At 39.2% G+C, this 13998-nt stretch overlaps 1 protein-coding gene across 5 annotated transcripts in view; it reads right to left on the bottom strand.

The window, feature by feature from the left end:
* Positions 1–13998, bottom strand: part of robo1 (roundabout, axon guidance receptor, homolog 1 (Drosophila)) — a 220907-nt gene that overhangs the window by 117790 nt on the left and 89119 nt on the right. The window contains exon 1 of one of the 5 annotated variants that reach the window (XM_077610934.1): positions 9305–9865. The exons of the other annotated variants lie outside the window; for them this stretch is intronic. Coding sequence (XP_077467060.1) covers positions 9305–9431 — 127 coding nt within the window. The 5' untranslated portion in view covers positions 9432–9865. Of the gene's footprint in view, positions 1–9304; positions 9866–13998 lie in introns of those variants that run through there. 5 annotated transcript variants of the gene reach the window in all.

Raw genomic sequence — 13998 nt, 5'->3', positions numbered from 1 at the left:
AAAATAGCTAATTAATAAGTTAATAAATAAATAAGCGTGTTCTAGTACTGCATTAATTTCTGTGATCAACATCGGCATTGCATTAAATCTGAAAAATAAAAAAAATCACAATACTCCAGCCTCAATGATCAGTTTTGCAGTGAAATTTTAAGTTATTTCATTATCAATAGACCAAGATGGATGCTAGAAATGATGATAAACTGCTAAATAATTGAACACATTAAATATCGTTACTGCAATTAATGGCTATGTTTCTAGTGCAGAATTGACAAAGTTGTATCCACTGTAAATACCGCAATAATTTGGATCTTTATCTGCAAACCAAAGGATATTGATATCATGATGAGTAAGCGGAGAGGAATGCAAGGGCGCTTTTTTGCGTCGGAAAGGCAGCTGGGACGGCTGCCTTTGGCATTGCCGTGATAGCAATGTCAAGCTGAACTAAAGACAAACGACGTGTCAAAGTGCGCCGAGATCAAATTGATTAGGTCGTGGAGTGAAAATGAAAAGAACGACCCCCAAAAAAATGGAACCTCGGTTGCCTCTGGCAAAGTTAACGATAATTCTTAGATTTACAGCCTAACTACTCGCTGTCTGCCTTGGTTGACAGGTTAAACCACACGTTTATTTATTTTTTGTAATTCTTTCATGGGAGACACATGTAAAATGACTTGAAGATACTTTTAACTAAGTTAACTTTTAACTTTTAACAATCAACCATCAAAGGAAAGAGGAGCGTGAGTAAAGCTGGGCTATGTGACGTCATATATTCTTTTGAAAATATGCTGGCGTGAAATCCCCTCATTAAACTGACTGTTGGCATCTGATCTATTGCCAGGATTTTTTCGCAAAATGTTCGTGAAGTAATTAATCATAGGCTGTCAACTTTTGTGTCATATGGATGAGTTTAAAAAATAAAAAAATAAAAAATTATAATAAATTTAAAAATAAATAAATAAAAAAGAGTTCACCAAGATGCAGTTTACACAGGTTATTATTGCATATTATATTCCTATTCTTATTATTGTACCACCTACCAATAATAAATGAAACTACCAGAGTATGTATATGATCAAAAACAGTATTTTAAAATTTAGCTGCATTATACTCGCAAATTTACACCTGACCTCAGACTAAAATTAACGGTAATGTACATGAAATAATTTTTGCCATAATTTTTAAACATCAAATATAGGGAATTAAAATGCATAGCATACATTGACACTCACCAACTGACAGATTTAAAAACATATCAATAATTAATAAAATATCACCAGAAAAAAGTCATGTATAGGCTGAAGGATAATTAAAATATTTAAAAATATTTTCTATATGAAAGTCCCATTTAAAAAACTATTATCACAACATTAGAATAGAAAAAACAACCCCTTTTCTCTCATAACTAACTAGATAGATAGATGACATATTTACTATATGCGGTATCATATTAAGAAGAAGAATTGGTTTCATTTGTATAAGTGACACAATCATCCCAGTAATGGAAAACACACATTTTGAAATTATAAAACCTAAATCATTTCTTCGAGCCCTTGTCCAACTAAAGAATCTTAATCGTGCATTATTCATGAATAAATCAAATGATCACAGATACTCATGTAAAAATGCTCCATTGCAACATAGAAACAATGTTCAAATATAAAAAGAAAGACAGCATAATTCAAAGACTAATTACAAGGTCCCGTCAAAACCACAGTTTGATGGATTCTAATTGCAAACATCTGAAATAAAACCTCACATTTGGAAAATGGAATACATTTGTCAAGCACTTGTTTGATTCGGGTTAAAGCCGTTACTAATTAAAGCAGTCAAATAAGTTCTGGACTTTAGATGCGCAACATAAACTTCTTTAATGACTCACCGGAAAAAAATGGAGCTTACCGAGTGAATATTTTAATGTTAAAAGTGTTTGAATGGAGGATTTAACTATTTTAAAATACTGAATTGTCCTGAAAAGAAATGAAGATTTTTAATTATGTGGAATCAGAACATGAAGTTACTACTACCAATTTGAAAAATGTCTACTGATTTCCATCCGACTTATTTTCAGGGAATATCCAGAATAATTTGAAAGTCTACAAATTTGCAGACAGTTAAAGAAAATAAAAAATAATAGAAAATGGTTTCCTGAAGTGTTGGAAAAGTTTCAATGTGTGTGAATTTGTGGAACTCATCCTAACTAAATCTAAACGCTAACATAATACTAATGCTAAAATTGAGCTGAAAATTAAATGCTCGTGTTTACTGTGTTCAATAAAGCTGTGATATGCGGAAGGTTTTAAACAGAAGAGAAAAAGAAAAAATAAGGTGCGGCTATTGGTTGATTACCACCACACATCTGGATGTAATCTAATATAGCCTCTATCATGTGGTGTGGATTTTATTTCTTTGCACTTTCATCCTGTAACACTTGGTCTCCATTACATACGTGGCGGGTTTAAAAGTGCCTGGTGACTTATTATTAAAATAGGCACTGGTTTGCACTTACTTTTTGATTCATATTGTAACTATTTGGATGAGAAAAAGAATTTTTAGAATGTCGATAGTCACCGAGTACTCAAGTCATCCATCATAAAAAGTGCCCTGCCTAATCAATACTAATGGACGGACCCTTGAAACCAGCGAATCAGAGTTGCTTTAACATTGCCACAACTCGAGAATACTCGAAAAAAGACTGCTTGAGAACCACGCAGAGCAGCAAGCATGCACATTTTGACGTTTTGACAGTGATGTACTCTCATTCCGAGTCATTATCACATTAAGTCCACAGTTGGCTTTTCAGTTGAAAGTACTCGCCCCCATTTGCCCTCTTCATTAGCACTAATTAGCATCATCTCATGAGCTATCTGTAGCGTCTAAATGAGTTCCATATTCCCCAACTGAAGCGCCTTTAAGTTCCAACAATTGATTTCACACACATGCAACAATGCAACGAATCCATTGATGTGTCTGAAACATCATCCATTCGCCTAGTCGGTGCAAAAATATGCTAAACAAAAGAGCATTAGTACTTAACTTCATCACAGATTGGCTCTCAGTATGGCAGATCCTAAAAATAATGTAACCCAACTCCAACTTGGGTGCAAAAAATATGCGATCGAGACAATATTTCAACAAGTTCATCATGAGGATGACTGGATTGGCAAGGGTAGAGAGCATCATAAAAGACAATACACAAACCTGGCTTCCACCACTTCAACCTGCTACCCTCTGGAAGGCGCTACAGAGCCATAACAGCCAAGACAAACAGACTCAAGGACAGTTTCTTCCCAAGAGCTGTCACCATACTCAACTGGAGTTCTGGACCTAGGGCCTAATCAAAACCTTAGCCACTTAGTCACTTGGTACCACTTACCCATGTTGACTACTGTATTTTGCTGTTTAATATACCCCCCCCCCCATTGAATATACCCATTTAATATATATTAAACGGCAGGGGTATATTAAATGGCGCACAAACGGGAAGTTACGATCCACTACGCAGTCTTTATGCCGTGACAGGGTGCATCAACGTTTTGCAGACTAAAACTACTTACTGCTGAATAAAGTCTGACTTGGAATTTTAATGAACTTAAGTATCTATAATTATGCCAACATGAACACCATACAAATCTTGCCAAAAAAGCTGAGTTGCCGTATATTAAACGGCAGGGGTATATTAAATGGCGCATAAACGGGAGGCTCAAAAAAGCAAACATCATTTAATATACCCGGGTATATTAAACGGCAAAATACAGTACTACTGACACTACCGTATTTTCACAACTATAAGGCGCACTTAAGTCTTAAATTTTCTCCAAAATAGACAGGGCGCCTTATAATCCAGTGTGCTTTATATATGGACCAATACTAAACTGATACTAATACTGCTTATCGCCCTTGTACTACTTATTTGTTTCTAATTTACTGACTATTCGTCTGTTAGTTACTTCTACTTGTATAATGACAATAAAAGCATTCAATTCAACAATGCTTGGCTCACAGCATAGACAATACAAACGATTTTAAAAAGAATCTTTGTAAGTGAATCAAAGTGCTTTCAGCCAATCACGCCTGCTTCTTTTTGGAACTAACTCGAATTGCTCACAAAGCTGTGAGCCATGACGCCTTCTTCGCCTTAACTTAAAACCAGTGGGACGGCTGATGCGCAAATAGATATGTTTAGCACACCGCAGGCGTGAGGCGAGGCGCTATAATTATTAGCTCATACCCCAAGGGAAAAACAGGATGCCGTCTGCCCGCCAAGGTGCTTGGACAACACAGCCCGAACGCATCCAGTCATCCATCCACACTCGGAGTCTTTCAGAGTGTCTCATCAGCAAGAACGGCAATGAAAAACAAATTGAACTCATTCTGTCAAATGCTAGCGTAAAAAATATGCTGATGTGCTTTTGATTCTTTGGTACAATGGCGTGAAAGAAACCTCAATGTTATTTTTCTTGCCAGGAGGGTTGAGCACGGAGCGTGCGTCAACATTTATCTTCCTCTAACCTACATTTGGATTTTTTTTCGCCGCCTCCTCACTTTAGTTAAATGAAAAATGGGAGTAATAAACTTCAAAAGAGCACAAATATTAATGTTGTACGTCGGAAGACTGTAAAAATGTGTCTGATGAGATTTAGGGGGGTTGGTCTTGTCTTGATCTCTAGTCCTAAAAGTCTTGGTCTTGTGTTTGGTGCGGTTGAGTTCTGGTCTTAGCACAACACGAGCATGTATGTATTCTACCTAAAACTTTTTTTTAAATGTTGAAAAATAAATAAATAAAAGAAACCTCGACATTTCTATTCAAAAACTGCTCTTTTCAAATCCCAAGTTGCCATCTACTGGAGTATTATTTTTATAAGTTAAGAAAATCTTCTATACCAACCCATTAAGTATTATTTTTATAAATCAAGAAAATTTTCTATACCAACCCATCAAAAAGATTATTTATATAAATCAAGAAAATCTTCTATACCAACCCATTAAAAGTTTTTTTTGTTTTGTTTTTTAAATCGGGGCACTACTGTATTAAAACTTTAAACATCGCTGAATATTGACAGCAGCTCGGTGCATAAGTGGTTAGCACTTCAGCTTCACAGTTCTGTGGTCGAGGGAGCGATCCCAGGTGGGTCCTCACTGTGTGGACTTTGCATGTTTTCCCTGGGCTTGCGTAGGTTTTCTCCGGGTACTCCAGTTTCCTCCCACGTCCCAAAAACGTGCACGCTAGGCTAGCTAGTTAAACACTCTAAATTGCCTAACCCACATGTGTCAAAGTGGCGGCCCGGGGGCCAAATCTGGTCCCCCGCATCATTTTGTGTGGCCCTGGAAAGTAAATCATGAGTGCCGACTTTCTGTTTTAGGATCAAATTAAAATGAAGAGTATAGATGTCATTAAATTTCCTGATTTTCCCCCTTTTAAATCAATAATTGTTATTTTTGAATCCATTTTTCTGTGTTTATAGTTCAAAAATCATTTTGTCAAATCTAAAAATATATATAAAAAAGTTAAAACAAACAGTTTTAGATCTATAAAAAACTGAATATTCAGGGCTTTTAATCCAGTTCTTTTAATCCATTTATTAAAAAAAATCGAAATATTATATCTAAAATGGTCCGGCCCACGTGAAATCAAGTTGACGTTAAAGCGGCCCGCGAACCAACCCGAGTCTGACACCCTTGACCTAACCCTAGCGTTGTTTGTCCTGTTGTGCCCTGTGATTGGCTGCCCACCGATTCATGGTATCCCCCACCAGAGTGAACTGGAATAGGCTCCAGCACCCCACCAGCCTTGTTAGAATAAGCGCTTGAGGAAAATTGATGAATATTGACATCATCCCTGCTGGCCATCAAGCGTTCTCCAAAGCCAATGGAGCGTTCATGCTTGTTAGAGCTTCTACTTCTTTTGGCCACAGCATGCGATGACAGAGAACGCTGTGGTGGAGAGCGTCTGGACTCCATCTGGGTTCGGGATCGGATCGGCAGTTCATTAGCGGCGCTCTAATCCATCCAACCTGTAGATTCTCGCTAAAGCGTGCATCGCTGTTGCCATCTATCGGATCAAAGTATGACTTCTCAACTCTCCGGTACAAAGTGATGAACACAATCCTCTCTGTGACTCTGGTTGACTTCAAAGCTATTTTCACCAAAGGAAATAATCTAAAGTGAATTAATCTGATCCAGGCTCAAGGTTTCCCCATCATAAAACCCTTTCTGATCGTTCGTACACCATGTTAAGAAACATTCCTAACTGTCATGCAAGTGTAATAAATAAGTCTAATTAAAGCGACAAGCAGCGTTAAGTGGTCTCGCGCATCACCGCTTTCAACCCGAAAAATGAACATCCGGCACACATTCAGGGGAAAAAATGAGAATTCTTACATCTGACATGAATAAATACATCAATTGGTGTATTATTTTAGTTTCTTCTAAACAGCTGTTTGTCTTAATAATAGAATACCTTCTTTCAACAAGATACTGGGTAGCGAAAAAACTTGACTAAATTTTTCAGACACACATGACAGCGTCCTACAAGTGAACTCCGACTAATCTTAAAATGTGCATGTGAGTGCTAGTGGGAACGGTGCAAACAACAAATGAATAAAATATATTCTTTTTATAGATCTGACTAGTTTTGTTTTGCGTTACTGTATGCACGGTTGTAGGGCTGTTCACAATCACTTCCACAACACGAGCGTCTGGCTGGGTTTGCTTTGCTTCCGCGGTTCCTAACATTGTCACCTAGTGATAGATGAGGCAGATTATAGGATTTACGGCCGACTGGTTTCACTCAGGATGCAAACGGAAACCCTGGGAAGATGGCCCTGTGTCTCTGATGATTCCATCAAAGTGTACGAGGACGGGGATAAAACTGTGAGAAACATTAATGTTTCAGCAACAACCTCAGCTGCAAAGAAGTGCTTTTTAGAAACAACAGAATTTCGCAACAAAATTCAGTTAGAAAAGTACACTTCTATGAACAAATGCACTCAATCAAGCCATTGAAATTGAGATGATTATTCACTGACAAATGAAAGTGCCCTCGACCACACCGGACCCAGAAATTGCTCCACTATTACCAGAGAAAATAGACTTGCCTCCTCAATTTTAGAAAACGGTCCAACTTTAAAGCTAAATTTGAACACAGACCGCATGCAATAAAATCAGGATTAGATCCTATCAGGGCTCCATCTAAATCACAGGTGTCAAAGTGGTGGCCCGGGGGCCAAATCTGGCCCGCTGCATCATTTTGTGCGGCCCGAGAAAGTAAATCATGAGTGCCGACTTTCTGTTTTAGGATCAAATTCAAATGATTATAGATGTTTCCTGATTTTCCCCTATTTAAAATCAATCATTGCAATTTTTTAATCCAATTTTTTTATTTTGTGTTTTTAGTTTAAATATACAAATATTTTCCCTTTTCCACTTTAAAAAAATATTTTGTTTCCATTTGAAATAAAAAACATGATTAAAACACATTTTCCAATACTAAGAGAAAAAAAAGCTAAAATAAACATTGCTTTAGGTCTAAAAAAACGGACTATTGAGGGCTTTTGATCCAGTTCTTTTAATCCAATTTTTACAATTATATCTAAATATTAGATCTAAAATGGTCCGGCCCACATGAAATGGAGTTGACGTTAATGCGGCCAACGAACCAACCCGAGTTTGACACCCTTGATCTAAATATTTTCAATACTTCCAAAGAAAAAAGACCATAGACACTGCCACCGGCAATAAACTCAACCAAACCTGTTGTTGCTGGCCCACCAAGTTGGACACTTCAACAATATCGTTTGAATATGAAAAGGCTTCTAAACCATCGCTAACATCCAAAGACGTTAGTCCACATGAAATGTGCTCAATGGTCCGTGGACTCAATGTGCACTGGCCATCTGTGCTATATTACACCGACACATGGCGTACCTGTGACTGTGGTGCATACTAATCCAAAACACTTGGTACTGTGGGTGGGATTATTTAGACAGCACTGTAAAATTATGGGTTCAACAATAATGCTCTCCTCAACGGGCCACCACTGAAGAACCATGGGTCAGATTACAGAACCACTACAAAGATTTAAGATGCAAGACATGTAGAAATCACAGGCTCGACCAAGCACGGGAAGAGGAACATTCAAAAACATACTTCCGTAAAAGAGTAACAGCTTTTAACATCTCACACAATGACTGCAAATTTTATACTGTTGTAAATGTTAAGTCTGCAAAACCTTGAACGAAGAACAGAACAGGAAAACAATGAGAAGTTTGATGCAAAAATCAGGAACAATTAGACATTTTACTTTTGTCTCAGTCTAGACTACCAAAAGTTTTGGTCTGGTCTTGGTCTTGCTTCGGTCTGGTCTCAGCTACGTATTATAGTCTTTAGGACAATACTTGAGATGACATCAGAAACGCTCGTAGTAATATACTTCCATGGAGTTTGTCTGTCAGATTTTTTTAACCACATTTTATTTGCATTGTCACGACACTGTGCTAATGTTAAACTATAATAGCCATCAAAACTAAAAAGTCTCTCAAGGTTCCATTTTCTCCGGCCCACACAGGACTGGACTACATGGCTCAGCAATGACGTGTTAAAACTGCATATAAAGCTCATTTTATACTGTCAACATTGCTAAAGAGTTGAGTTAGCTGTGTCCTAACTCAATTCGTCTGATATAAAATCAATATTGAAGGAGGATAGGTTTAAAAAATAAATTCCTGAATGGGTGTATTTCCAGATTTACGGTAATGCCAAGTCTCTCTTCAACCATCACATCTCCTTGAGCCGCTAAGCCGAACTCGTCACCACTTCTCCACTCTGTCGTAGTCATTTAATCTTGGAAGGGCATCAAGACCAGCGTGTCCCTTTAACCTCCGCGCAGGGGACGGACACACTCACGCACTTCATCACTCAAATAGTCAAGCACTGCCAAACAATCCCATTAGCTGTTAGCGGCCAAAAGTCAGGCGGCGAGCGTTTCCTATTCGACGTTCAACCTGCGAGCAGACTGTCAGCAAGCGGGCAAATAACTTTGAAAGTGAATGCAAATACCCGTTATTTATGAGGAGATTTTGCTTTGCAAATTTCTCATTCTGATGCCATCGTCTCAAAAAAGTCAATTTTTTTTTTTCTCATATTGTACCGGCACTGTTTTTTCCAGCCTTTTCTACTACTACCACCATTTTCCTATCTAAAAAAAAAAAAAAAAAAATTATACATCCATACATTCAGCAATCAACATCCAACCCCGTAAAAAACCCAAACCCAAAACCGAGTCGGGAACGGCCACAGCATTACTCACGGCCTCGGTCTCCTTTCCACCTCCAACTGCCTTTGAATTTGCCCGGGGCGTCCCCTGGCGTGCACCCCCCAACGTGCGCCCCGACTAAAAACAGCAGAAGCATCAGCCTCAACCTCCGCCTTGCCATGCCTCCAAGCCACTCTTGCTCACGACTGGGCTTTGGTGGAAGCAGCTGTCATGTCTTCACATCCACGGGGCTCTGGCGTGAAGCCCTCATCCTCCTTGATGATTGGGTCCATCCCTTGGAGGGCAAAGTGGCTGCGAAAATCCACCACTGGCGCAATCCACTTCGCCTGTGCTCTCTTTGAAGAACGCTCTGAAAGTTGAGAAGTACTTGTCGTGCGTGCGGACGCGAGTCCTCTCCCCGTCGCTCGTCACTTGTCCCCGGGTGTCAAAAATAAATCACTGCCGAGCAGCTTTGACATTGAGAGCGAGCATCACGCCAGCGAAGAGACGTCTGTGGAGTAATCTTCCCGGTCGTTTCAAACGGGCACACCCACATTGCACGTACACGGATGGATTTTCTTCATGTGAGGGTGCACTAGTGTGTACACACACTCAGTCACGGATGTATGACTGGCGGTTAATGTGCAAGCAGTAAAGCCCTAATGGCTCTGAAAGAACATCGCACATTACACAGCAGAGCGTCGGAAGTGGCAACACTTACGGCGCTTCAAAAGTGGCTGGGAAACAGAGGATGCAACATTAGGCGGAGCTGCGCTGTCGACAATATTGTCGACATTAGATGGAGGAGAACATTTTAAAAAAGAAGGGAGGACAATAAGCCCAATTTGGTTCTGGCCCTTTAAGTGACAGATTCAAAGCAAAATGGCAAATTCCACAATTCTTGTCTTTTTCTAGAGGGGTTATTTGGATGCTTCCAATTTAGAACCTCCAAATCAATTTCAACTCTATATATTTCCGTGACCGGACGTTTCGTCGAAAGAAGTTTGGTCCCCGGACGTTTGGTCGACCGGACGTTTGGTCGAACGGACGTTTGGTCGAACGGACGTTTGGTCGAACGGACGTTTGATCGACCGGGTTGTTACTGTTGAAACGATCTCTCAAAATTAGAATCATGAGAGAGAGTGAGTTTAATATCTAAATATCTAATATCAAAATATCAACAGTGGCAAATGGCGGGCAGCCCAACGGCTGAGCGGTCATGGGTTTGAACCCACTCACTATGCAGAGTTTGCATGTTATCTCCGAGCATGCGTGGGTTTTCTCTGGGTAGTCCCACATCCCCAAAACATGCATGGTAGGCTAGCTGATTGAACACTTTAAATTGCCGCTAGCTATGATTGGTTGACTTTTATTTTGCAAAAAAACTACAGTAATAGAAACCAAGCTACTGATATCCTGCAAAACTTCATTTTTTTTTACTCCCTCTGGCATACAAATGAATGAACACACACACACACACACACACACAGAGCACAAAGACTATTTCAGTAAGGACAAGCTCAGCAAGTCTACGTTTAGAGTTACATCGCTCGTTTCCTGCGGCTGTCAGAGAGGGAGGCAGGTAGGTGCAGATTACTATGTGAAAGTGAAGGTTGTGCCTCTTTTGTCATTCACACTTCTTTATGCTCCTCAAAGTCTTCTCAATGGCCAAAGCGTAAAAAAAATTAATTACCGAAAGTCCAAGAACACGCGCTGGCAAATACAAGATAATTTAATCAATGCTCAAAAGGATTTTGGATTCTGGTGCGGCTCCACTCTGAATCGCGTTAACAATATCGCTGCTGCCCACCTGCTATCTGATGGCAACGATGCACCAGTTTTCGCAAATTCCACAGTCCATATTCTGAATTTGTGGAAGAAGTTATGCCAATTTGATCCATGTTATTCTGTTAATTGCAAAAGAACACAAATTCCTATTTTTAAACCCTTCAATAGCTTAACAGCCTTAATTTTGTTGAAGGAATTGCTACACAGCCACAATGACAAACTACAACGTACATACACTACACCACGTGTCAAAGTGGCGGCCCGGGGGCCAAATCTGGCCCGCCGCATCATTTTGTGTGGACCGGGAAAGTAAATCATGAGTGCCAACTTTCTGTTTCAGGATCAAATTAAAATGAAGAGTATAGATGCATATTAAATTTCCTGATTTTCCCCCTTTTAAATCAATAATTGTAATTTTTTAATCCATTTTTTCTGTGTTTTTAGTTCAAAAATCATTTTGTAAAATCTAAAAAAAATATAAAAAAAGCTAAAATAAACATTGTTTTAGATCTATAAAAACTGAATATTCAGGGCTTTTAATCCATTTATAAAAAAATATCTAAATATTATATCTAAAATGGTCCGGCCCATGTGAAATCAAGTTGACGTTAACGCGGCCCGCGAACCAACCCGAGTCCGACACCCTTGCACTACACGGAATAGATGCAGTAAGAAGTAAATATTTAAGAAAATATTTTTAAAAATATTTTCAAAAAAACCTATATATTAGGCCTGTCACAATAACACATTTTAGTGGGCAACATATCTCAAATTATTCCCAATAGCGATATTGTCAACAACACATAATTCTGCATATAAAGGCACATTTATAAAATCTTCTAAAATGCACACACATCTCTCCCCCTCACAAAATGTCAACTTCTTTGCTGTATGCGATCCGATCTACACGACAATACAATATACTTTTCAGTGCAACTCAATGCAATGACAGCCGTCTTGGCAAATTAGCCATCAGGCAGACACACTACGCCACCATCATTTTGGCAGCTGTCATTTTGGAATGTACACGGGAGGTACTTCTCTCCCACCCTCTGGCCCCAGGACCCCGAAACAAGGATCACACGCTTGCAAGGGAGCGAACAAATTCTTCCATCACACGATGAGCTAGCCATTCAATCTGCACGGCAACACCACCCACACCTTCAGCCTCTATTTGTCTTCTGGCCTGACGCGCACCCGCACAAAGAAAGGGCCACTACAATCAATGAGAAGTCGCAAGGGGGCATCCTGGCTGAAGGTTAATGTGTCCGGAGAGAAAGATGTGATCGCTCAATGGCGCAGAGGCAAAAACCTTCAACACGGTCACCGGAAAATGTAATGAAATCAAGTAGTTTCATAGACTGTAAAATTTGTACGGAGGAGGCTCTCTGCTTACTTCAACTCTTTCAGTCCCATTGACGATGATAGAAGGCCAATCATGTGGCATCTGGATTGAAATACATTTTACATGAATGGCTGTCCAAAGCATTTGAAGGGGGGAGGGCTGGCAGCCAATGAATGAATGTTCATCATCGCTGTCAATGGTACTCAGTGAATTAATAAGGAAGGAGGATAAATGAGTGAATTAATAATATTTAGAAAAGTTTAGTCATTTGTCCTTTTTGCTATTACATTTAGAATCCATACATTTTGTTATGAAGTCAATTAGCTTATTATTATTTTAATAATTGTAAATGGATTCATCTTGTACAGTATACAGTGGTAGCAAATAAAATATATTAATTGTAATGTCCACTAGAGGTCAGAGTTTCACTCGTCCATAGACTTTACCTTCAGCGCAATTACTGATTGTGTTAACTGGCTTTGTAATGCTTGTTTATAAAAAATAAAAATCCATTATTGACTCGGACTCATCACCAACCACTATTTCTAATTCAATTCTCTTTGCACAGACCTTTTAAAACAACCACAGAAGAAAGATAGAAAGTAGGGCTGAAATACAGGTAGACAGACTGATTAATATGCACTCATTAATTGTCTTCTTGCTTTTAATCGATTTACACTTGCTCTAATAACAACCAATTGTCATTCACAAAAACTGCAGTGGCCGCCATGGCCAAAAGATGGCAGTGAGGCTCCTCATAGATGAAAAGGAGTGAGGTTCGGGGTCTAAAGCCCCCCTACATCCCTTGCAGTTGTGCTAGACAAAAGGATCCCACAGCCTCATCCTCCTCTTATAGTTTCAGTGGGACTAATTACATCGTCCTTCATCATCTTCGGAGCTAAAGAATTATTAATACTAAAAGTACAACATCAGGCACAGTTTACTAATCCCTGGTTCTTACTTCATGGTAATTTACTCTTAATCCGGTTGAGCCCACTAATACGAGATCGCACTTTATCAAACTTAAATTAAACATGTCTATGATGTTTGCATACAATAGGCACTGAGGAGCAGGACACTATTGTTGTGTATGGAGCAAAAGTGTAATTTATAAACAAGATTTTGTTCTATTTTTCATAAAGGGAAATAAAAAAACCCATCTGTGGCTAATGGCTATAAAGCAAATAATGCTAGTGTGGTAAAAGTGGGGGTTGCTGTTCAGTCGTGTTTAAGATTAGTGGAAAGTAAACACACAGATGAGCAGCCATTCATTAAATTGAAATGATTAGTTTGATGCGGTTCTGAAATTGGGGCTTCCGACCTTCTTGTTTGGCGTTTTCATGTTCTCTCCAGGCCTGTGTGGGTTTTCTCCGGGTACTCCGGTTTCCTCCCACATCCCAAAGACATGCAGGCTAGTCTGGTTGAACACTCGAAATTGCCCCTAGCTATGATTGGTTGTTTATCACATTGTGCCTTGCGATTGGCAGGCAGCCACAGTTGCCCACAGTTATGCTCCAGCACCACCTGAGAACCTTGTGAGAACAAGCGGTGCAGAGAATGAGTTTCCTATGACAAACAGTGGTGCAAATGCTGTCAAAACATGCCTAAAATGTAT

The sequence above is a fragment of the Stigmatopora argus genome, chromosome 10 (assembly GCF_051989625.1).
Source record: "Stigmatopora argus isolate UIUO_Sarg chromosome 10, RoL_Sarg_1.0, whole genome shotgun sequence".
NCBI classification, from domain to species: Eukaryota; Metazoa; Chordata; class Actinopteri; order Syngnathiformes; family Syngnathidae; genus Stigmatopora; species Stigmatopora argus.
Note: the sequence above shows the minus strand (reverse complement) of the source record. Positions and strands in the feature narration are given on the sequence as shown.